Source organism: Hesperophylax consimilis, chromosome 8, assembly GCF_061612785.1.
Source record: "Hesperophylax consimilis isolate HC1 chromosome 8, BYU_Hcon_1.0, whole genome shotgun sequence".
Classification (NCBI taxonomy): Eukaryota; Metazoa; Arthropoda; class Insecta; order Trichoptera; family Limnephilidae; genus Hesperophylax; species Hesperophylax consimilis.
Window position 1 is genome coordinate 36,811,680 of NC_142843.1, and position 23,509 is coordinate 36,835,188.

At 32.6% G+C, this 23,509-nt stretch overlaps 3 protein-coding genes across 3 annotated transcripts; 2 read left to right on the top strand and 1 right to left on the bottom strand.

Annotated features, from left to right (window-relative positions):
* Positions 1-1,039: 1,039 nt before the first annotated feature.
* Positions 1,040-5,497, top strand: LOC149421975 (malectin-A). The gene has a single exon (XM_089634199.1). It carries the CDS (start codon positions 1,264-1,266, stop codon positions 2,065-2,067), a length of 804 nt encoding a protein of 267 aa, XP_089490325.1. The 5' UTR covers positions 1,040-1,263; the 3' UTR covers positions 2,068-5,497.
* Positions 5,498-5,655: 158 nt separating this feature from the next.
* LOC149421976 (uncharacterized) lies at positions 5,656-13,819 on the bottom strand. Its single transcript, XM_089634344.1, has 3 exons — positions 13,532-13,819; positions 11,428-11,921; positions 5,656-6,022 (listed from the first exon to the last, which is right to left on the bottom strand). The coding sequence occupies exons 1-3, from the start codon at positions 13,724-13,726 to the stop codon at positions 5,938-5,940; spliced, it is 774 nt and encodes a 257-aa protein (XP_089490470.1). The 5' UTR covers positions 13,727-13,819; the 3' UTR covers positions 5,656-5,937.
* A 5,065-nt stretch (positions 13,820-18,884) lies between these two features.
* pkaap (A-kinase anchoring protein pkaap) lies at positions 18,885-22,970 on the top strand. Its single transcript, XM_089634631.1, has 3 exons — positions 18,885-19,115; positions 19,196-19,333; positions 19,866-22,970. Exons 1-3 carry the CDS (start codon positions 19,091-19,093, stop codon positions 21,380-21,382), a joined length of 1,680 nt encoding a protein of 559 aa, XP_089490757.1. The 5' UTR covers positions 18,885-19,090; the 3' UTR covers positions 21,383-22,970.
* The last annotated feature ends 539 nt before the right edge of the window (positions 22,971-23,509 follow it).

Genomic DNA, 23,509 nt, shown 5'->3' on the forward strand with positions numbered 1-23,509 from the left:
AACATGTTCCTCCATTGTGGTTTATTGTTTTATTACATCTATGTATACATTTATTGGTGTGGTAAAGGTTTGAAGCAATTTCTCCCTTGACAGACGTGAAGACTTATATTGATTACAAATTACAAACTCCCCTCTTACCCCGCAGTAGCCCAACGATACAATACACCACCTTTACAAGCAAGCTCTTTTTTCTAATTTATCTGTACCTACATTATACTATTAACTTTCCTATTTTGTTAATGGTTAAACTGCACATACATTTTAAGTTACAAAGTAGGTACCTACCTGAGTTTATTTCTACAAGATCATACATTATTTAGTCCCCACTTGTATGATTTTAGTAGCTGTTAATTATTTTTAAAATAAGTCACTAACTTGTATAATCAAAATATGTAAACATATAACTATGTATATTGTACCTACATACTTTACTTTTAATATAATACTTATTAATTTAAAAAATTAGTTAGGGTCTGTATTTCACTTGCTTTTGCTCGGCTTGTGAGATATTTACGTTTGTCAAGTTGCTCTCAGGTAGGAACCCTGACAACCTAATCCGACTGATAATATTTTTAAGTATACTAAAATACAGGCTTTAGTTGTGTCCAGCATTCATGTTGTTTGATATTTATTTATACGGAAATCAATTTTAACATCTCGGTTAATCGATAAATTATATAACAAATAAGCAAAAGGAGGATGGATGCGACAAGAAAAAAAATATAATCTGTAAAATGAACACATTTTTTTCCTAGAAATCCTAACTTCATAATACAACGACAGGTCTACAAGCAGTGCACTTTTATTCGCCTTGTGCGAAAATCACAGCATACCCCCACGGCAGGCTTTCTCACAATTTATCACCCTCGATCAATTTCAAGATCTTTAGCAAAAATCAGATTACGCGTAAATAGTAGTAAAATATTAAATCGCCATTGAAAAATAAATGCTTTTAAAAATTTTCGAATACGATCGAGGTGCGATTCAGTAATTCCATCACTAATGTCCACGTTTATTATTTATATTGTCTATGGTTTTGACATCGCCGGCGTTTTATCATGAAAAGCCGATAGCAAAAATATTAATTTGAATCGTCTAGATTCGAAACAACGGTAGCGGCTGTCATTTGCCCCGGTTGAATTAAAGTGTATCATTGTTTTTATTTAATTAAAAAATCTGTCGGGTGGGAGTTTGACTAATTAATGTTTTAAATAACAAACTCATGAGTGACATTTGTGTAGCAGAAATAACAAGGCATAAATTATGGAATGGCTTTCAGTCATATTACTGAATACAGTAGTACTTCTACTCCTCGAAACTTCGGGAGTGACCAGCATAGGTGAAATAATTTACGCGATCAACGCCGGCGGTGAAGCCCACACGGACAACTATGGCGTGCGATACGAGCGGGACCCGCTGCAGGGAAAGGTCGGCACGGCCTCGGACTACGGCAAACAGCTGCTCATGATTGGGCGCGTCAATCCCAATGACCAGATTCTGTTCCAGACGGAGCGTTACCACCACTCCACCTTCGGCTACGACATCCCAGCCAGTTCGGACGGCGACTACGTCCTGGTGCTGAAGTTCAGCGAAGTGTACTTCAACTCCGCCAACATGAAGGTGTTCGACGTGGTACTGAATGGAGACCACACCATCGTGGCCGATCTCGACATATACGACAAGGTGGGACGCGGAGTTGCCCACGAGGAGTATGTACCTTATAGCATTAGCAAAGGGCGGTTGTATTACAATGAGGAGGAGTCAGACATCCGGGGTGGCAAGATCCGCGTGGAGTTCATTAAGGGTTACCGTGACAATCCCAAGATCAATGCTATGTTTGTGGTGCGCGGCAAGATGGAGCACGTGCCCAAGCTGCCGCCGCTACTTCCGGAACCCGAGGTGGACGAGGTGAAGGAAGAGAGTGAGGAGAAGGTGTCCAAGACACGGCGACCCAGCGGCCCTAAGCAGCCCGACCCCTACTCCATGGACGACACCTCCATCATGCTGCCTGTGTTCATGGCCATTGGAGCCTTCATTCCGCTGCTGTTCTGCCTCTGCAAGCTGTGATGGCCGAGTTCTGTGATTCCATGACCTCGTGACACAACGCAATCGCGTATTGTGATACAATCCCATTTGCAATAATACAAATAGTAAGTTTACTATTTATCTAGTCTCATACTTATTCCGGTAAAGTTGATGAATTCCGTCTAACGCACGCAACTTTAAAATAACACTAGATTTCAACTTAATTACCACTGAAAAAAATTGTTTAATTTGGGGGATATGTAAAACATCCACAAAATAGGTTTTTTGGGTTATTTTAATAATTCGTATTTCCTAATCTTCGAACTTAACTTTGATTGAGAAAAAATTAAACTTTAATACATCTTTTACCATCTACCCCGACATAAATAGTTGTTTCTTGAAGTAATCAAGATGAAACATACTGTTATTTTTAAATTTGTACATATTAAGCGAGGCGGAATTTGGCAACTCTATCCTTATTCCAATTATGGATGAGAAATTCAATTATTTGCATTGTCATCTTTGTTTAAAATATTTTAACATGCCATTCATTTTAAATTTTTGTGACAAAATGTAGCGTTTGATTTTAATAATAGTCTGTTGCTTACTTTGTAAATTCCCAGTTCGTCAACCGTCAAGCCTCTGTTAATATTAATTATATCACTTGCGTAGCGCAGTTTTGTGTTATTTCACTTCAAGTGCGCATACCGTATTCACCTGTGAGTCGTAACTCACTCACAGAATGTTCAATGTACAAATTGCTATTTTATTAAATTATTATAATTAATATATCACTTAGTTTGCTAAAGAATAACCACCGTCCTCGTCATGTTTCTCTTTTCTAAGAAATAGAATATTTAAAAAATAATTTTATCACATTTATAAAATCCATTCCAAATTATATTAAAGCCAGCCCTAAGTCTTAGAATTTAATCTCACATTCGAGAACTTAGTAGCTATGCAAAAATTGTGTTGAATTTTTTATTATCACTTCTTGAAAAATCATAAATCATGTTTATGTAAAATAGTTATTCAGCTTTGAATTTGAAAGAAAATTTGTGCTAGTAATTTTTTTGCTGGAAAATTTTGATTCCATTCTTGATTGAAAAACCATTGCAAAGGTTGTTTTGCAAACTAGCAAAACCCTATGGACAACATGCTGTCAGAAAACCTCTTCAATATCACAATAATATTGCAAATCTTATTTAAATACAGAAATAAATGGCTACTATTTAACATGCAGAATGGCAAACAAGTTAATGTGTATTTTTTGCATATTATGCTTTATGCAATTGTGTTTGGCTATGTGAATAATCAACATCACATAGATATTTTAATTCAATCTGTTTTCTTATTCTCTGTGTTATTTTGCACCTGTGGGAATTGTTATAATTTTAATAACATTGATCTGCCATCAATTCAAGAAATCATAATTTAGGAAAGCATTTTCTGACTTGCCATATGTAATATTCATATTTTACATATTATTGTTATACCGATGTTACTACCTACCCTAGCAAGGTACTTTTTTTTAGTATCACTAATACATGAGAATGAATGAATGGTTGAATGTGTATTTCAATTCTGTCAGCAAGTTTTTTTTTGTGAAGGCAGATCAATCAGTTTTATTTAAGAAAATCTAATTATATTATTGTTGAAAATAACTTTTAACTGCTACGTTTTTCACCCACTACTTTTCAGAATGGTTCATTTTATACAATTAAAACATCTAGGTCAGGGATAAAACAAACAAAAAATCATATCTTTGAGGTTATGAATTGTCTTGTTTATCATCAGGCAGAAAGTGAGGTAAACATAAACGCCTGGAAAGATGTTGTAAGCTTTTTTTAAATCATTATATGTATTACAATTGAATTCAACCATGAATAATTAAACACTACTTCAAATAATAGAAATTTGAAAAATTGGATGCCATTCTGCCAGTACAATTAAACAGCTGTACAAATTTGAAATCATTGAGTGATTCTTTTGTATTTCTCTTTGATGTAAGAATAAAACAGTTTTGTCAATCCTAAATTATTTCTTTGATGATTGTTAACCCCACAGACCTATTGACCGTTGTATTTCTTAAAGACGCTGTCAGATGGTGGAAGAATTTGTTTGTATTTCCGCTTTGCAATAAAATCCAAATAAATGGAATATTTCTGAACTTATCTGTAAACTAAAAACTGCTTTTGAAAGGTAATGAAATACGATTTCAAATTTTATTATTAGAAATGAACATATATTTTTTTATGCAATAAAAGTTTTAATGCAAACTCAAAAAAATTTCAAAAATGGCTCATATTATGTTTTTTCGTCTAAACACTAAACAACTAAAATTACTGGTAATGAAAAAAACCACATTTTATTAAAATAATATACTGTAAACATTATAGTCATGTAAAAATTTCATAAATTTTTCTCAAATTGCGGCCTTTGGTTTCATAGAGGTGTTCATTTCAATTATTTTGCTTTTAACTTCTAGATTTGAATATAAAGCGTGTTGTTTTCTCTTTCAACACTGCTTAAATCTTATTTCTCATCGTGACAGTAATGGAGACGCAACGGTATCTATTACACCACAAGAGCTGTTCATAAAACTGAATATTGAAGTATTTCAAAAACATTGCCTTGGAAATATTGAGATTTTTTATTTTTACACAATGGCGATTAATGCTATTTTTACTATCGATTTTAAGGGGCATCAATGTACATGACAGACACGCAAGTAAGAATATTGTAAAAGCTCACCTTTTATTTCAGTTTAGCTGTAAAATTTACTTTAAGCATTGTCTCATTCGTACATTTCATTGTGTTGTCGAGATGTTCAAGAAGTAGTTGTATCTGAATATTATGAAAAAGCACAAAATATAATAATACACTTGATTTTGTATTAGTAATAGATGTTGAACCTTGGTTTTAACTTATAAAGCATAATGTGTTGTGTTCATATAAAGTATTCATTATTTTTATAAGGTTGGACCATTAAAATATGCAAGCTTGAATTCTTCGTCACCATACGGTCCTGCCGCTGAGAGCTCCATGGTTGCCTCTCTTTCTTTTACATGCTTCATTCATGAGAAAGAGGTAGCGGTTACATTGGAGCTATCGGCGGTATGCCTATTTTATACCTGGCTGACTGGAATGAATGTAAAAAATATTGCCTCATGAGTTTGTGATTATTTATTTGTCGCGCAACGACATCTGGTTGCAGAATGTTTATCCTTCTAAGTTTTAGCTACATATTTATTTGTTCTTGTAAATGCTGTGTTTTGTTTATATGAAATAAAAATAATTAATAAATGACTGAATTATTTATCAATTTTGATGCTTAAAAAATATTTGTAAAACTGTATTATATATATTTGCATTTATTTATATTATTTTATTGGCAATGTGTTGAATTTTACATAGTGATTTATGTATATGGGATTATTGTGGACGTGTGAAATAAAACTGTTTTCCATAATATCATATTTCTTTATTTTTTTCCAATTAAACTTATTTTTTCTCACATTTGATGGAGACATTAAATCTAACATTATTCTTCAGACAGACAAATTTTCAGATATCAGATTACTTCATTATAATTTCAATTGAATTATATTTCATACATTCATTGTTTTATTCAATCAGTTTAAAAACAGTAACACCAATTAAATAGCCTTCAGGTTGAAGTAAGAAATTATACAATAATATCTCAATTCACAAAGCAAAAAACATGAACAACTCATTAACGATGACTTAATAAAGCCAATGGTTAGCTAAGTTACTTAAATGCAAAAATCATGTTTATAATATAATAATTACTTTATTCAATATTTTTTATTTGAGTATTTTAATCGGCGCCACAAACTTTCGGAATGTGGTCCTTTACCCTGTACAATTTGCTTTTAAACATCAATATATTTATTGTTTTGAGTTAAGTCTCTTGTTGTGTATATGTGTGGGGGCGGCTTGCATTTGGTGGGAGAGCTGAATTAGTTTCCTCAATCTGAAATAATAATAACAAGTTAACTCGGTTCTTTCTGAGAATTCTTCATAAATTGTTAATTTTTGTGAAATGGTTCATTCTGAGAATTCTTCATAAATTGTTAATTTTTTGTGAAATAGTGTTTTCTGAAGAAAAATCACTAATGTAGATTTCTAAATTGTTCTAGTCGATAGGCAAATCAACTGTTTCAGCAATCAAACAAAATCAAACATAAATTCTATACTTTGATATTTCAACAGACCAGAGATTCAATATTTTACCAGCCCAGTGTTTAGACATTCTAATAGACCATAACAGACAACTCAGTTTTTGAATTTCAAGTCCAGAGTTTAGACATTCTAACAGCCCAGAATTTATGTATCAAGCTGGTGTTACGGTACATAATCTAACAATCCAAAGTTTTGATAACATTCTCAATAGATCAGTGTTTAGACTTTTTAACAGCCCAGTGTTTTGACATTCTAACAGTTGTGTTTAGACATTCTAACAGCCCAGTGTTAAGACACAGGTATGTCAGTATAATTTTCAGTCCAAAGATACGCATTGTAACCAGAGATGTGCTTTATTTCAAATGGAAATGCAAAATGGGTATTTTCCATTTTGCATTTTAAATGCTTTTCTAAAAACCATTTTGCATTTTGCATTTTAAATGCTTTTCTCAATGGATTTTCCATTTTAAATGCTTTTATGCAACATTCTTCCTACTATCTCCACTCATCTTTTTTTCATAAGCCCCAAATATCAGTCGGTCCTCAACCTCGCTATGAGAGATAATTTACATTTGTCAAGTTGCTCCCTGGTAGGAGCCCTGGCAATTGAGTGATACCAATAATATGTTATGCACAAACATAGAAAGCAAGACCGATATTAAGTACCTAGGCATAACAATAGACCAGCGTTTAAAATGGTCCCAACATATAAATATTCTGAACGACAGAATAAGGAAACTAACATATATATATTTAGAAGTTTAAGAGATATTTTAAACGAAAAATTACTTAGAACCACATACTTTGCTTTCTGTCAATAAATTATACAATATGGCTTTATAGGCTGGGGCGGTACATATAAAAATCAAACACAAACAATTTACATAATATCACAAAAACTAATAATAAAAACCATATTAAAAAAAACCCTATTCATATTTGTCCGAACTTTTATTCAGGTCAGAAAATTAAGTGCACTCATAGACATATGAATATTAGTAGACCTGCCCTAAGTGATTAAAAGCGTATTATCCCCACTCCCCATACCGGTTCCATTGGAGCCGGCTGGGCTCGCGTATGGCCTCAAGTGAAATTTGAAAACGTGACGTCATCATTCTTGTGCGAACTATGGTCGAGGCATCATCGGTTCATTTTACGAAATAACACGGCAAAATGTTGACTTGTGATATGAAAACTTGTAAAAATAGATGTGAAAAAGAGAATAAACCCAATTGTCGTATTACATTCCATAAGTAAGCATTATTTTACTTTATTTTAAGCTTATTCACACCGTATTATATGGATCAGTTTTAGAAACATATACTATCACATCACAATGTAGCGATTCTCAATGTGCTCATCGTTGTTTACTGGGGTAAGTAAATTATGAAACATTTGTAAAAGTGTCTTAACTAAATACTCTGAAACTAACTACGACTCTGCAAACAGAAGAAATTTACTTTGCCGAATTTGGACTTCGCAAATTAGTTCATAACGTGGCGAGTAATTTGCGCTCCCATGTAAAAATGTCTATTCATTCAAAAGCAGATTTTACTTTTAAGAACTAAATGGTGATATTATAATGCGAGATGCCTATTTACTGTCAGATTGATTTATTGACGTATCACAGTCAGCTTTACCCCCTTCGTTCTTCAACAGTTGATTTTACCCCTCGCCATTATCTTCTCGTCTATTAATTCCTATGTCTGTGAGTGCACTATATTTCTACCATGCAACATTACAAATTTATAAAAACAATATTCTCAATAAAATTGCACCCTTTAAAAATAACAGAAATCTTAGACAAACGTCAATACTTCCTACTCCTAAATGTAAAAAAACAATAGGACAGTTCAACCATGAATATCTCGGAGTTAAATTTTTTAACTCATTACCAGAAAAAATTAGAAACGTGAATGCAAATATAAACGAATTCAAAAGCCACCTTAAAAAGTATTCCGAACAGTTGAACTGAATCATATCAAATATAAACCAATATAACAACACCCCCCATACACACAAGCCCTGCTTAGTTATGGGGGTACATCAAATACTTATATTATATTATGTAATTAATAACTGTACTATATTGTGTAATGTAATTCGTGTATCTTTTTTTACTAATAAAAAAAAAAATAAAAATAAAAACAAAAAAAAACCATTACAAAAAATACTGATTCAAATACTGAACATGGCCATGACGCTGTTATATTAACTACTAAGTTCCTATGTTTTTACGTTGGCAACATTAGTCCCGCGCAAATTTTTTGTTGTCTCATAATCTGTAGTCATGGTGTTTTTGGATTTACCATCATGTAATATTTATTTATTTATTTATTGGTAAAGGTAAGAGACAAACAGCTTATACATAAAATACAAATATAAATATATACATGTTAAAAACAGTCAAGCCAAAAAAGTCTCCTATATTAATATTGATTGGAGATGGAGTTTTATTGCATTAAAAAAAAAATATATATATATATATATATATATATTTTAGGTGAGGAGGGGAGGAATAGGAATTTAGGATGAGGATAGGAGATGCTCTGGATACATTCCATACTATAGTATTAATTTTCGATCGTACGAGTTACTTCTATTCGATATTTGTGAAGTGTATTGCTAAAAATATCTATGTTTTGAAATTTAGTATTATATTGGGCACATATACGTGGAATTGGTGAATTTTTTCTAAAGTTAGTTCTACATGTAGGTAAATGAAACAAATGGGATTGCCGTGTTGATCTTGTTGGAATATGAATATTTATTAAATTCATTAGCTCTGGTGAGTCGAGGCCATTGTTAAGAATTTTAAATAATAAAATTTGGTCAAAAACCAAACGTCGTGTATGAAGTGAGTTGAATTTGTGGTAATTAATAGAATCGGCGTAATTTGAGAAATGTAAGTTTTGTTTATAATTAATGTGTTTAAAAAATTTTTTTTGAATTCTTTCGATTCTTTCAATGTGGGCTTGGTAAAAAGGAGTCCAGATCGGTGTGCAGTGTTCTAGGTGGGGACGGATGAACGCTGTGTAAAGGGAATATAGAGTCTTACGTTTGTTTATATGTTTGTTCTACATTGATTTCCATTATTAAATGACAAAATTGTTTAAAAATTCTATAATTATTTTAATTGTTTGACCTCAGAAACCATTTTGCATTTTCAATGCATTTTGAAAATAGGTATTTTGCATTTTGCATTTGAAATTCTTTTCTAAAAACCATTTTGCATTTTCAAATGGAAAAGTTTTGACCCATTTCCATTTTGCATTTCAAATGGTTTTGGGTACCCATTTTGCACATCTCTGATTGTAACACATACCAGGAATCATACCACGGTCAATCAATAAAGGTTTTATCGATAATGTCGGTAACTTGTCATCGTTCCTGAACAATAAATCTCGAGTTATCATTATTTAAGCATGTGCTTAAACAGCTTACTAAGTATTTACAATATCTTTTTAAATTTTTATTGCTCGTATATAAATCTCAAGGGTTCTTTAAAGTTAGTGTGATAATAATTTAACAAGTATTCTATTTTTTTTTAATAATATTTTGTTTTCAATTTAACTTATAATTGTAATGTAAAGGCCCAAAATGGCTTTAATAAATAAATTGAAAAAATGGTGACTGCAACTCTATAACGAACAAACAAAGGTTCAGAACGACTAAGGACTGGTTGTTTCAAAGAATTTGAACAATTCATCAAATTTCAAACTTGACTTTAAAGTTCTATGAAGGTTCTATTCAAGTTCTGTTATTATTTCAGTTTTGTGAAACAACTGGCCAATGATGATATAATAACAACTTGAATAGAACCTTCACAGAACTTAATCAACTTTGAAATTTGATGAATTGTTCAAATTCTGTGAAACAACCCGTCCTTTTAGTGTTGTTAATTTATTCAACTTGATTTGTTGTTTGTACATTAGTGATCTGCAGTCGTGCTCGGGAACGATGACAAGTTATCGATCGACCGTGCTAAATACCCAGAATCAGCCTTTAACAACTTCTATACGATTTTCCAGTTGTAATCGATACTATAATTATCTGATAAAAGTGGGCTGTGCCCACTGTCATTTGTCCCTGTTATAATTACTACAGATTTATGACGAGGCTTTATAAATCTGCTGAATAAACAACACATTGATAGAGTGATTGATTAAAAGTGTAATAATATCAATAAACGATAGCAAAATTTATTGAACCACACTATCAACGGTTCATTTGGCTGTTTAACCTTTGATATGTGTATTTTTTATATACCGGCGCCATCTAGTGGAGTGAAAGTAAACTAATATTGAAAATCTGTATAAAGCATCATAAATAAAGCCATTTTTTTTTTATTTATTATTCCAAACATGATTTTTTTTAATTCAAGCCCCGTTTATCAAAATTACACTTAGAATTTATGTATTTTTGTTTATTAATGCACTTTTTAGATGCAGGGTTATGATGCATTATAAATTTGTAATATGAACATAACAACACCAAGAAAAATGTAAATCTCCATGGACACTCAACAAAAATTAACATTATTCCAATCCTAGGAAACACTTCCTTGCAAAAGAGTAGTGGATACATGGAACAAACTTCCACAACATGTCATCTATGCTACTAATATAAATCAATCTATAGCTCCATTGGATTCTTATTTGGAGAAAAGAAAAAATGAACTTATTTTAAATTTAAAACAACTCGGTTACTGTTAATCTTATTGTTAAATCACATATGAACGCATCAGCAGACTGCTGCCTGCTATGTATGTTTGTATGACTTGATGTGCACTAGGTAAGTGTAAAAAACGACAATTGCTGTTTTTCATCAATCGCATAACATCGGAGGTCTGGAATAATTCACTGTCTAAACGAAATGCGTCTGTACCATAGATAATAGAAACAATGGAGATGGACCACGAACCATTATGAGTATCTGCACGTGCATTTCATGTTGCCAACATCATTAACCCATCTTTCTGCAAATCGCATGTACGCAAGACGGTGCTCCACCTCTGTTTCCATCTACATACCAAACGCATAACATTCATTTGTCTGTGCAGTTTGGTCATAGCTTGGCGACAGTCAGCACGCGTCCATGCCAACTCTGTGTAGTAAATAAAATAGTATCCAAGAAAACTCAATGACCTTCCCTTACGCAATAATATTTTTATTCAGGGACTAATGTAATACTTACAAAGTTTGTTGTGTCGGTCTCTTTATCTTTGGCCTGCAAGTTCCTCGTCTATCTTTTCTGTATCCGTCAATGCACTCCGCTTGCGTTTCTTCAACAACTGTCGCTGCTGTAGAAGTCGAGCTGTTTTCTGGCTGAACCGTTGTGGCACCTTTTGTTTCTTTATACACAATTTCCACTGGGGTTGTCAAGATCTGAACTGGAATCCCCGAACTTTCAGAAATACTGATGGGTTTCTGGGTAGTGCCGACTTCTTGACTGATTGGTTTTGAGTTTTCGGTTGAACTGTTTAAATGTGTGGTGTTTGGTTTGGGTTTTAATACCGGAGATGCTGGAGTTATTGCCACGACCCTTACAGTTGTGGTGGGTACAGTTTCTTCTACAATATTAGTCTCGGAAATCTTCTTTGTGGTTGTGGCAGCTGTGGAAGTCGTGGTTTTGTTTTCACTGGATGGTTTCACAGTTAACTCTGCGTAGTCGTAATTGTAATCATAATCCTGGAAAAAATAACTGTTTTTCAGAAATTTTTATTCATAAAACTTAAGAATACCGCCATTATTTGGTGGGTATGTACCCACCAAATGGTGGGTATGTACGCTTTCTTCTTCCTTTGCAAGCAACTATTTTTTTATGATTTATTTTATAAATTACAAATACATATAATATACAGCACTTTTCTAGATTTGCTTTTATTTATTACAATTGCATATTGTCAAATTCCTACTTTTGTAAAATAATACTAAATTAATGTGTAATTTTTTTTTGACTTCGGTACCATGTAGGTACCTATTTTTACTGCTGGGGGTCATCTGGGGGTTACACCATATTTATGGGTTATACGGTGACTTAGGCAAAAACTAAGCAAAACTAAGCAAAAACTAGGTTGCATGGGTAACTATTAAAATAAGTTTTTGTTTCATCGCTTTTCATGACTCTGTATCACTTTTTGGTGGTGTGTTGAATTTTCATTTTGATGAAATATTATGAAACCGGGTTATGTAGAGTTGGGTCCTATGAGTACAGATACAAAAAATACCGGTGACAAAATACTCAAAAGTAATACTGACCTGAGGATTGATTCAGAATAAGTAATTTCTAATCTGCACTCTCATAAATTCTGCCCACAAATTTTCTACGTAAGCTTGATTCCCCCATTAATTATTCAAAATCCATGGGGGGGTTGTTAGAGAATTTCTGTAAAACATAATTCCCCACAAAAAAATTTCTAATGTGTTCATCCACACAAAATATTTCAAATTTATGGGGGGGGGGTTGTTACAGAACTTCTGTGAAAAAAAATTCCCATTAAAAATACCTGGTTAAAGTACGTATAAAAAATATTTTGTCCCGGTATAAAATACTTGAGTACTTTGGAGATTTGTCACAAGTAGAAAGTATCGCATGAAAATACCCGGTATTTTTACTGGGTACGATAAATACGCCTCACCTCTAATACTTAGGATATAGACATTACCATCGTGAACTTTTCTGTAGGCCTTAAGATATAGGATTCCGTTGTATATTATTTTGATGTATCTCATAAAGTTTAGCCACATTTAGCAATGTAGGCGCCCGAAAATATATTTTTTACGACTTGATTACAAAACATTGGCTGTTTTCTAATTTCTATAAATATAATCTGCATGTATTATATATTTTAACCTTCCGGAAGAAATTATCTAAATGATAGTGTAAACCCTATCAAAATCCGTTGCATAGTTTAGAAGAACTAAGCGCATAAACAGACGGACGCGAAAGCGAAGTTAAAATTTGTCAAAAGTAGAAAAAAAATATTTCTCTACCTTTACAATGGCTTGTATTTTGTGTTAGTTTATAAAAATAAACACGTATCTATAATTAATACGAAGAAATAGTGTAATATAAATTCTATTTTATAGATTACCTAGAAGCTGCACTCCGACATATAACATAAATTAAAAATAATCTCACGTATTGCATTTCATTTCTAGGAATCCGATTCACTGTTAGCCATAAATACGGTAAAAGAATATGCAAATTTTTGAAACTTCGAACCAACTACAATAGACAAACAACATAAAATAGAAATGGGCATTTGGTAAAATACCGTAAAAATTAAGGTACCTACCTCTGACCCGCCGAGTCCACCTCCCAAAAGCGCCACAATTTTTACATCTTTTACACTTATTTGTATATTTACATGGCCCGTCTGTCTCTGATCATATGTGACGACAGGCTCAGTGGGAGATCCATTTGTAATTGTACAAATTAATAATAATATCACTCCGCACAACAATAAACTTTGCCTTTGTAAAATAGACATAATTTAAAATTGGATAGTTGGTAATTAAAACTAAGTATTTGAGATTTTTTAGTTTTCGTACAAAATTATAAGACTTTCAATATGTAGCGGTGATAGCTTCCGCGCGTGGAGAATGCTTTACTGTGAATGATATTTCTCTTGCGTTTAATCGAAAGCTTCTTCAACTATCCGAATAATATGTATCTAGAACGAGATTGACAAGATTTTTTGTCCAGCCGAAACAGTTATCCCGGTGTGAGCAGGTCGATAGCCTTTCGACACCGCACGACCTTAGCATTGCTTGCATCTTACATCGCTTCCATCTGTTACCTACTTCTACTTCCTGGTAATGGTAACTGGCAGCTGTGGCTGGAACTGGAAACTGGAACCGTGGAGTCTGGAAGCTCGCAGTAAATCGGCGCTCGAGGAAACCCTGTTTTAATGGCAAGATGGAAATGCACAAAGAGCCGAAACAAGGGCTTTCAATTTTAATTAACAAATGAAAATATTCATCAAGCTCATACAAGTTTACATAAATAATGTATTGGTACCTACCTAATAGCAGTCCTACCGTGTTACATATTTTTATTATTAGAATATTAGGTTTAGTTATTTCATAGTTTGAACAAAATTCATCAAATTTCTGAGTAAATTTTAAAGTTCTGTTATTATTCTCAGTGTTTTCAATTCAAATAATAACAGAACTTGAAATTTGATTAATTGTTTCTTGCACCCGTATGCTTATTGGGTACCTACGGTACCTACATATATGAGATATTATGTCTTAATGAATCTTTGCACAGCTGTGCAACTTTATAAAATCTACAAGTTTTCTTTTGTTTTAATTGTTGCGATTTGCGATCGACGACTTCCTCGGGTGTTCTCGACTTTTTCTACTATTTAAATTTGCGTTATATATTCTCATTATACTTTTTTACATCGTTCATCCCATAGAATAAACAAAAACACAAGAAATACGATGTGGGCGTGTTTCGTGATCCAAAAGTTTGATTTTATTTGCTTAATTCAAATACAGAACTGTATTTCATCATTTTTTTCATTTGGGTAGGTCAAATGGGATGGTGATATACGATATCAGGCAAGTGTATCATCGTGAACTAAATGGGCTAGAACCAAAATGTACTAAGTCAGTGGTGACATTGGTTTCCGTTCAAATCTAAACAGAAGCATTTTTAGTGTGTATATTCTGTTCAATTATAAAACAATATACAGGGTGTTAAGGAACGTACTCGAGTTACTTTAATCAGTGATTCCGGAGGTCAAAATTTTATCTGATTTTTTTTTACTGCAAACAATGTCAGAAATCACTGGTAAGTCGAGTACATCCCTTAACACCCTGTTTAATTATAATAACAGGTAAAAATGTCACCTTTACATTCGCACTAGAAAAAAGGGTAGGTATTGTTAAATCATTACGTGAATGCACATTACTACCTAAACGTCTTGCATCTACACAAACTCGCTTTTAGTTTTTATTTTATTTTCATTGATCAAGAATATTTTTTAGGCTAGCTTTAGACTTAGTTTTTTCATAAATTTACGACTTCTAGCCAATGGGCATATTGCATTTTGAAAATCCAATACGCCCATTGGCTAGAAGTCGTAAATTTACGAAAAAACTTACAAGTCTAAAGCTAGCCTTACGTAAGTACCTACTTTTGTATTAGATTGGTGTACCTACTTTCCTACTTGGGTAGTTTTAGCAACTGGTCCGGAAATAATGTGGTAAGTACTTACCTATATTTATTTTTTATTTATATATTTAATGCCCAGAGGACTTTACATGTAGGTGGTACAATTTCGATGACAGAAAATTTTGAAACATGAGAAAGAAATAATAAAAATAAAATTACATTAAAAAAGAAATATACGCAGAAACAGAATTAAAAAGAACGAGAACATAAATTAAAAAATACAGCGATTTGACTGGTTTACAAAAATACAACTTCCATTTAGGAATAGCGCAAAGTTAATATAAAATATATCGACATCACTTAAGTATTGGTTTCCCATAGTGTGAAACCATTGTATTGTGAAGTTCGCAATGTAATTGCGCTTTTATGTGTGTTGCAGTGGAATAGTGTATTTTGTCGTGTTGTTATTGTAGGTATTCGTAAGTTTATGAGTTGCAGAAGTTCGCAACAGTCGAATTTAGAGTTTAGAATTTTTAATAAAAAAGTTAATTCGTTTATTTTACGCATGTCTTCCAATGTGTGTATTTTTAGAGTATTTAATAAGAAATGATATTGTAAGTCTTCTAGTGGGATATTTAATTTAAAATTTATAAAGCGTAGATTTTTTTTGTATTCGTTCAATGTTATTAATGTGAATTTTGTAAGAGGGAGACCAAACTTCTGAGTTGTATTCAATTATGCTTCTAACTAGAGATATGTATTACAGTTTAATGGCAGTTTTTAGCTGTTCTTAATACGAAGCTTAGTGTTTTCATGCCTTTGTTTACAATTTGGTGGATATGATTGGCGAAACTTAGTTTTTCATCCAAAATAATTCCGAGATCTCTCATTTTGTCGTATTTAAGATACCTACTCTTATTACACTTCAAAAGTTTAAAAATATATAATTCACCCCTGACAGGATGGGGCCATACACCATATCGGATGGTACATAGTCGTGGGGAGTTGTTTCATAAAACTCCGTGGGATATTGACGGAGAAAAGGATATAAAATATACGAAGAAGGTCTAAAAACCAGTTTATCAGCAACGAAACTCCGTTACGTCGGTAAGTCCTCATCTTCAACAAAGTCAGAAGCCATTGGAGTAAATTAAAACACGATTAAAGAATTAACGACGTTTAGGAGGTGTAAGTCTGGAAATAATAAGATGAAATTTCAACAAAATGAAACATTTATTACACAGTTACGTCTGCCGATTTCTTTTTCGGAAAAAATACTGTTACTTATTTGTATTACATACCGAGTGGGGTATGTTGAGGCTGAAATGAGTTGATAAGGAAAGGAAGTAGGGAGAGGAAGGTTGGGAAGTGCCTGGCTATTCAAACATGTTCACCAAATACGGCTAAAGCCATTTCAAGTTACGTTTCACATCTGAATTGTAATTTTCACCAGGGCGATATGGAGAGTATCATCCCCACTGGGTACATGCTAGGTAGGTACCTACAATAATAAGTATAATAATGGTTGCCAAATCTACAAAAATTATGATAAAATAATAAAAAAAATAAAAAAATTTATTCCTATATTTTTCCCAATTTTTACATTAATTATATACAACATTATATACATCAATACGAATAATGGGAACCCACTAAGGCGCAGCCTGTGCGTGGGTAATATATTTGAGTTATTGTATTATTGTACCTAGAAATAAATAAACTGTGGGCATATAAAAAAAAAAAACAAGATACAATACATTTTGTCTAAGCGGTTTGTATAAAAAGTGTATAGTGAAGTTATAAGTGTTTAGTGTAATATATGGTGAATATTTTATGAGAAACATAAATTGATACAAATTAAATAAAAAAGTTCCAACTGCTGTATCGAAAAGCCATAATTTTAACTCTTTTAAACATTGAGGAAGTTTAGTAATCACTTGAATATTTTTCGGTAAAAGATTGAAAGTACGAGGTCCAATGAAACTGCAGTGTGTTTGCATTTGTTTTGTGTTCGTTTGGGGAGTATAAAATACATTATTATTTCTAATGTTGATTCTGTTTTCATTTATTTCGAATTTATTTTTGTTAAGATGTATTTCAAAGTTTGCAAAATAAATACTTTACGGAGACAGAATAGTTTACATTCTTTGTATAACTCATCTGTTGAAAATGTTCTTTTCCGACTATACATAACTTTGATGATATAATTTTGAGTTATTTGTAAAATAAATAAAGCGCACCGCCCATCCTATTATTCCGTATATGAGTGAAGATTGCACCAAAGAAAAATAAATAATTTTCAGTTTTTCAACATTGAGCACTTCTTTTAGTCTGTAAAATGTGTAGATATGTGAGATATCTTAAGTTACAGACGGTATTAATATGCAATTTATTTTTTCTACCTTCAACTCTTGCGGTGATCTGTCTTTTTATTACTACTATCTGGCTGTTATTTACTTTACCGGTTTTGTTTTATATTAAGTGCTAAATTATGATATGAACTAAACTTGTCAATTTGACTGGCCTAAAACAGGATTCATTCTAGTTGGCTAGTCAAAGTTTTCGCATGTTTTATTTTATGTGAAATAAATTTATTATTATTATTATTGGGTAAAAGTCATTTTATTTGCTTTGCATATTGATTTTTCGACAAAAATATTTTTTATCATTTACTAATGTTTAGCATAAAACCATTTTTTAAACACCACTTTTTTACATCTGATGCCGACTATCGCTATATTATAATACTCCGGTTATAAAAAAAAATGTATTCTGCAGATCTCTAAATAATATAAAAAACAAGTCTTTGTTTTGTGCATAACTAGGATCATTATTCAACAATTTCTTATTATTTATGTCTCTTCCTTCAAACTTCCGACATTGAAAGATTATTTTTTTCTGTAATCTAATCTTTAATCCGTGAATACTTGTAAAAATATGTTGTTTTCATTGAAATATTGATTACCTTACATAACCAAAGTGAACATGTTTTGATGAGCGTAGTATTACTTACGCTTCCATAAAATATACCAACAGTTCTATAATAATATTTTCAGTCTAATTATTTTTTTCTGAAATATAGATAAAATATTATATAGTTTATTTTAAATTTCCCACGTTCTATTTAGATCCAGAAAATAATTCATTATTACCATGGCAACTTGGCAACACATGAGTTTTCTTCCGACCGTCTAGAAGCAATCAGAACTTGTCGAATACTTTATACAAATATTTCCTATCTATAATATCCGCAAATTGCACGAAGGGTCTTATTTCTACAGCAATAAATATTTTGAGATATTTCAGTATATATGTATCACTTTTTCATTTGATATTCTAATAAATTATTTTCTAAGTTATTATAAAGACAATATCATATTCGGCGATTTTATATGTAAGTAATTAGTGCATAAATTGCGGTTTTGGTTAAATAGTTAAATATTTTTTCTCGTAGAATTGGTGTGCTTATAGCATTGCGTAGTTCACTTTTCTTCCCATGTTTATCTGTCAAAAGGTCAGCCAATAACTAAGTAGTGACGTGAGTTATTATTCTGCACGGTTCTTGGCTTTATATTTGGCTACCGTTTTGTTTGTAGTGTGTAATAAGAACTATCGGTAATTGAATTGTCGTGACACCTGACGGCCGAATCTGATTAAATTTGGCGTAATGTCTTTGTTTATAGAACCGCGTACCGTGTTGGACCGAAAAAAAATGTAAACAAGTCCGAAAATGTTGAAGTTTTGGAAGAATACGGGTAAATAAAAATGATTATAAAATACTCTCAACCGACATGACCTATAAAATATGTTGTTTTAATTTTTTATGTTATTTTAGCGAGAGGGAAATCGAAATTTTCTACTCGGCCGCCCGAATCGCAAAAGGAACGGAATTCTCCCACCAATTCCATGGGAAATTTGGGGGCTTCTTCGCAAAGCCTCGTATTCAGCTTTGATAATATTACAGATGATACTGGTGGGTAATGTCTTTATATATTAATTCACTTGCCTGGGTGAAGATGTCTATAACTTGTTGATGACATTATTATTTAGAATTTTCTGTCTTATCTCTAGTAATCTTACTGACCCCACATTTTAATTTTTAAATTTCATTAGTAGTGGTTACCTTATATTTTACTTACTTTATACATTTCTGAAGTGGACAGTTATAATATCCCATGACAATTACTTTAACCATTGATTTGTAAAATAAGTTTTAAGTATTTTATGGAATTTGCCTAATCTCCCAAAGAACAGGGAAATGCTTTCAAAAATACAAATATTTTCGTTTGTATTTGCAGTTTATTGACTATAGATTAGGTTTCAATAGCTTTATCCCCCTTTTGTACAATCCGCTCAATCGTTAGGCTAATCTATTCAAGGGCAGAAGATAAAATGCTTTAAAATATACACTCTATTTTGTTAGCAAATAAGTGTGACTTTGTATTTCCCACTATGTTCGGAGATGTTTATAAACAATATTAATTGGAAATTTTATGATTTTCCAGAAGTAAATCAAGATATCAGCAGTCATTCGTCCCGTTTATCTAAAAAAATAAATGATATACTTTCCGACAAACAATCACTATTGTATTTCGCCCAATACTTGGACTCAATTTCGGCATCGTCGATGATAGAGTTTTGGATGGAAGCTGAGAACTTTAAGAAGGCGGCAGAATCTCTATTCAAAGCCCAAATGACCAAAAAGAATAAAGGTATCTCCCACGCCAGCATCAACAGAACCGTCAGCTTTGACTCTTCCATCCCCATACAGAAATTTGAAGACAGAAATTCAGTCAAACTGTACGGATTTCCACAAATAACTAAAAATATTTCCAATCTAGAAAATGTTAAAGATAGAAGCTGCGCTCCGTACGTACACGCCAGCTGCTCTGACATATTAAATACTAACCGCGATCAACCAACTCAAATCGATAACAAACAAGAACTCCTCAACGAAGCTGTTAGAATATTTAAAACGTTCATCGCTCTGGAGTCCCCGCATCGTTTAGACCTCCCGGATGAGATTAGAAACTCCATCGTTTCATCAATATGCCACCCCGAAGGTTTGATTGATCCTGACATCTTTGGAATTGTGCAAAAGCTTGTATGTGCCCAATTGGAGACGCAACATTTTGACAACTTTACACAAAGCGCTTACCACTGCAAGTACCAAATAGACATCCTCACCGGCGGAAACTTGACCATCGAGGATATTATCTTTAATCAAATGGCACTCTTCTACTTTACGGAATACATAGAACAAGAACATTGCACTGTTTTGCTAGAATTTATCCTAGCAGTTGTCAACTTTAGGGACCAGCTCACCAGCGATATAAATTACGATGCGGAGCAAGCTCAGAATGATGCAATTATTCTCTACGATAAGTATTTCTCTCTGCAAGCCACGAGTTCATTGGGGTTTCCTAGCGAGGTGCGTCTGGATATCGAAGAGAACATATGCAGAGAAGGGGGGCCACTCCCTTCCTGCTTCCACAAGCCCTTTAGGCTGGCCCTCAAGGTGCTGCAGCAGTACATATCCTCATTCCTCACATCACAATTATATTATAAGTATTTATCGGAGATGATAAGCGCAGTGGAAGGAAGTTGGCAGGATACGAAGCGAAAGAAGTCGTCGTCAGATTGTAGCAGCGAGTTCAGCATCAACGCCAGGAACACGCTTTTAGCAATGGAGGACTTTCCTTCGAGTAGCCGGAAAAGCAGCAAACGCAACCAGGCAACAGACATGCGAATAGACTCCAAGCAGCTTTACAATGGAGATCTGCTGTGGCGCAGAAAGACAGACCGGGGATTGTGCTTAGGACGAGTGAATAGTCTAGGAAGGTTCGAGTCCTGCATGGAGCCCGACCCGGAGAAGAAGGAGTCTGTGATAAAGCGTGTTGTGAACCGGCTGGTGCATGGGGACAAGGAGAAGGCGCGCGAGGAGCTGGCGTGGCAGGTGGCGCACATGATAGTGAAAGACATCACGGATGTCACCATGGGGATACCTGAAAATCAATTATGATACGTAACGCAATTGTGATAGATAATACTTATCTTTTAATCATTATGTTAACCATAGACATTTTTAATGTAGTTATTTTAGTTGTCATTTAAAAATAATATATATTTGGTACAAAGCATTTATTGAACAGTATTAGATGTAAAATTAATTATGTTTGCGACATTTAGTTGTTAACCCATTTTATTGCATTATGTATCTCTATTAATGAAATTAATATACTTTTGCAGAGAATGTTAGTCCATCCGTTCACAGGGCAACTGAAACTGGTTGGCGATCAAGCTTCTTCAATCAATCAATCAATCGAATTTCACAAATTATCTAAGCTTGTTTAACCATAGAATGAAGAAGAACACTTCAGCTGTCATCTGTCACTATCATATTCCGTTAAAAAATGTCTGCAGAATCTAGTGATGACGAAACTGCCATTATTTTTTTTCTTTTCTTGCATAGTCAGAAAGCCTATAGTCGTAAATACACAGAAATTTTACAACCTTAACAAATTGAATGTTTTCCTGCTCGGAGATATCGTTATCTTACAGCTTTTGAGGCATGGACAAATTGCAAATTTCTTGAAAACTTAGATATCTATAACTGGTAACTGGCAATTGAAAACGTGCATGCGGAGTTGCGAGCGAAAACTGGTTTTTGGTGTGCGGACTGTCATTGAAATACATAGGATACATAAATACAAAGCAAAACGAACTCTAAGCAGAATTCTTGCCTGAACAGACTATGCAATAATTACAATAGCGTATTATCCAAGGTTGATATTTTCAGTTGCGAACTTACCAAATACAAGAGGTCCATAAAATAATATTTTTCTGATAGTTTGTGAATAATGTTTACGTTTATATATCTATAATGATTTGATTTATATCTACAACCTCTCTTCATGGCTATAAATTTATTGTTTTGTAAATTTTTCGTTTTATATAATCTTTTGTTTTGTATAAATTTTTTTAATTCATATTCCTTTCTCACAAATTTAAATAACTTATTCCATATTATGCTGTCTCAGTAGAGGTAAAGTCACAAGGAGGAAATCCATAATTGATTTTATTTTACTACATAATATTTATGTACAAATTGAATGGAAACTGTCGATTTTCTGAAAATGAATAAATAAATAGCAACTTGAATCGCCAACTGGTTTTTTTCAGTTGCCACGTGAACGGATAGACCAAATTTTATAGGCATTAAATTTTAAAAAATGACATTAATAAATTACTGAATAGATTATCAGATGATAAAAATTGCAACAAAGAATTAGTTCAAATAGTGCCAGTTATGACAAAATGACATAAACCTTTGGTACAATGCAGAAAAGATGTATGTACTAATATTTTGCGATGCAAAACAAATACTATTTATTTAACATTTACCAGAATGTATGCTACTTGATTACTTACTTTTCAGATTAATTTTATGTAGATAAAAATATGTAGATAATATGTATCATAATGATTGATATATTTAATATGTGTGTGAAATCACAAATTTTGATTTACTTTTTGTTTTCAGAGAGAATATTTATATTACCTACTTTTACGTGTTGATTACTATTATGTAAATACTTTCCAATGTCATGAAGTACATTAAATAAAATATAATACAAAAATCTAGAGAATGTTTATTTTCACAAGTAGGTTAAATCTTTTCAAAATAAATAAATTGGTTCCATCAAAAAATGGCTCCTCAAAATGACAATTCGACACACCTTTGAAAGGTGATATAAAGTCATTAAAAGTTATGAAACAAAAGCTATGTTAAGTAGTTACATATGTAACCTATTTAACCTAGTTTTTGTTTTATTACTTTTCATAACTTTATAAAATTTTTATAGGTGTGTTGAGTTGTCATTTTGACGAGTTATCTGGTCACCAAATAAATTATAGATATGTCGTTTGTGTTCTAGGAATTGTTTGAAAGTAAAAGCCTAGTAAATTTATTGATTTAACTACTATAATAGGGGTAACTAAAAACTCAAGGTTCCATGATGACTCAACACAATGACAATTCTACATACCTTTAAAAGGTGATATAAAGTCTTTAAAAGCCATGAAAATAAAACGTTCACCGGATAACTCATCAAAATGACAATTCAAAACACCTTTAAAAAGTTATATA

Bases quoted from the DNA above. Each gene is read 5' to 3' on its own strand.
- LOC149421976 (XM_089634344.1), bottom strand. From the start codon at position 13,726: ATGTCTATTTTACAAAGGCAAAGTTTATTGTTGTGCGGAGTGATATTA. The intron at 11,922-13,531 runs GTAGGTACCTTA...TATTTTTTCCAG, and splicing joins GTGGACTCGGCGGGTCAGAG to GATTATGATTACAATTACGA. The intron at 6,023-11,427 runs GTAAGTATTACA...TTATTATTTCAG, and splicing joins AGACCGACACAACAAACTTT to ATTGAGGAAACTAATTCAGC.
- LOC149421975 (XM_089634199.1), top strand. From the start codon at position 1,264: ATGGAATGGCTTTCAGTCATATTACTGAATACAGTAGTACTTCTACTC.
- pkaap (XM_089634631.1), top strand. From the start codon at position 19,091: ATGTTGAAGTTTTGGAAGAATACGG. The intron at 19,116-19,195 runs GTAAATAAAAAT...ATGTTATTTTAG, and splicing joins GAAGTTTTGGAAGAATACGG to CGAGAGGGAAATCGAAATTT. The intron at 19,334-19,865 runs GTGGGTAATGTC...ATGATTTTCCAG, and splicing joins TAATATTACAGATGATACTG to AAGTAAATCAAGATATCAGC.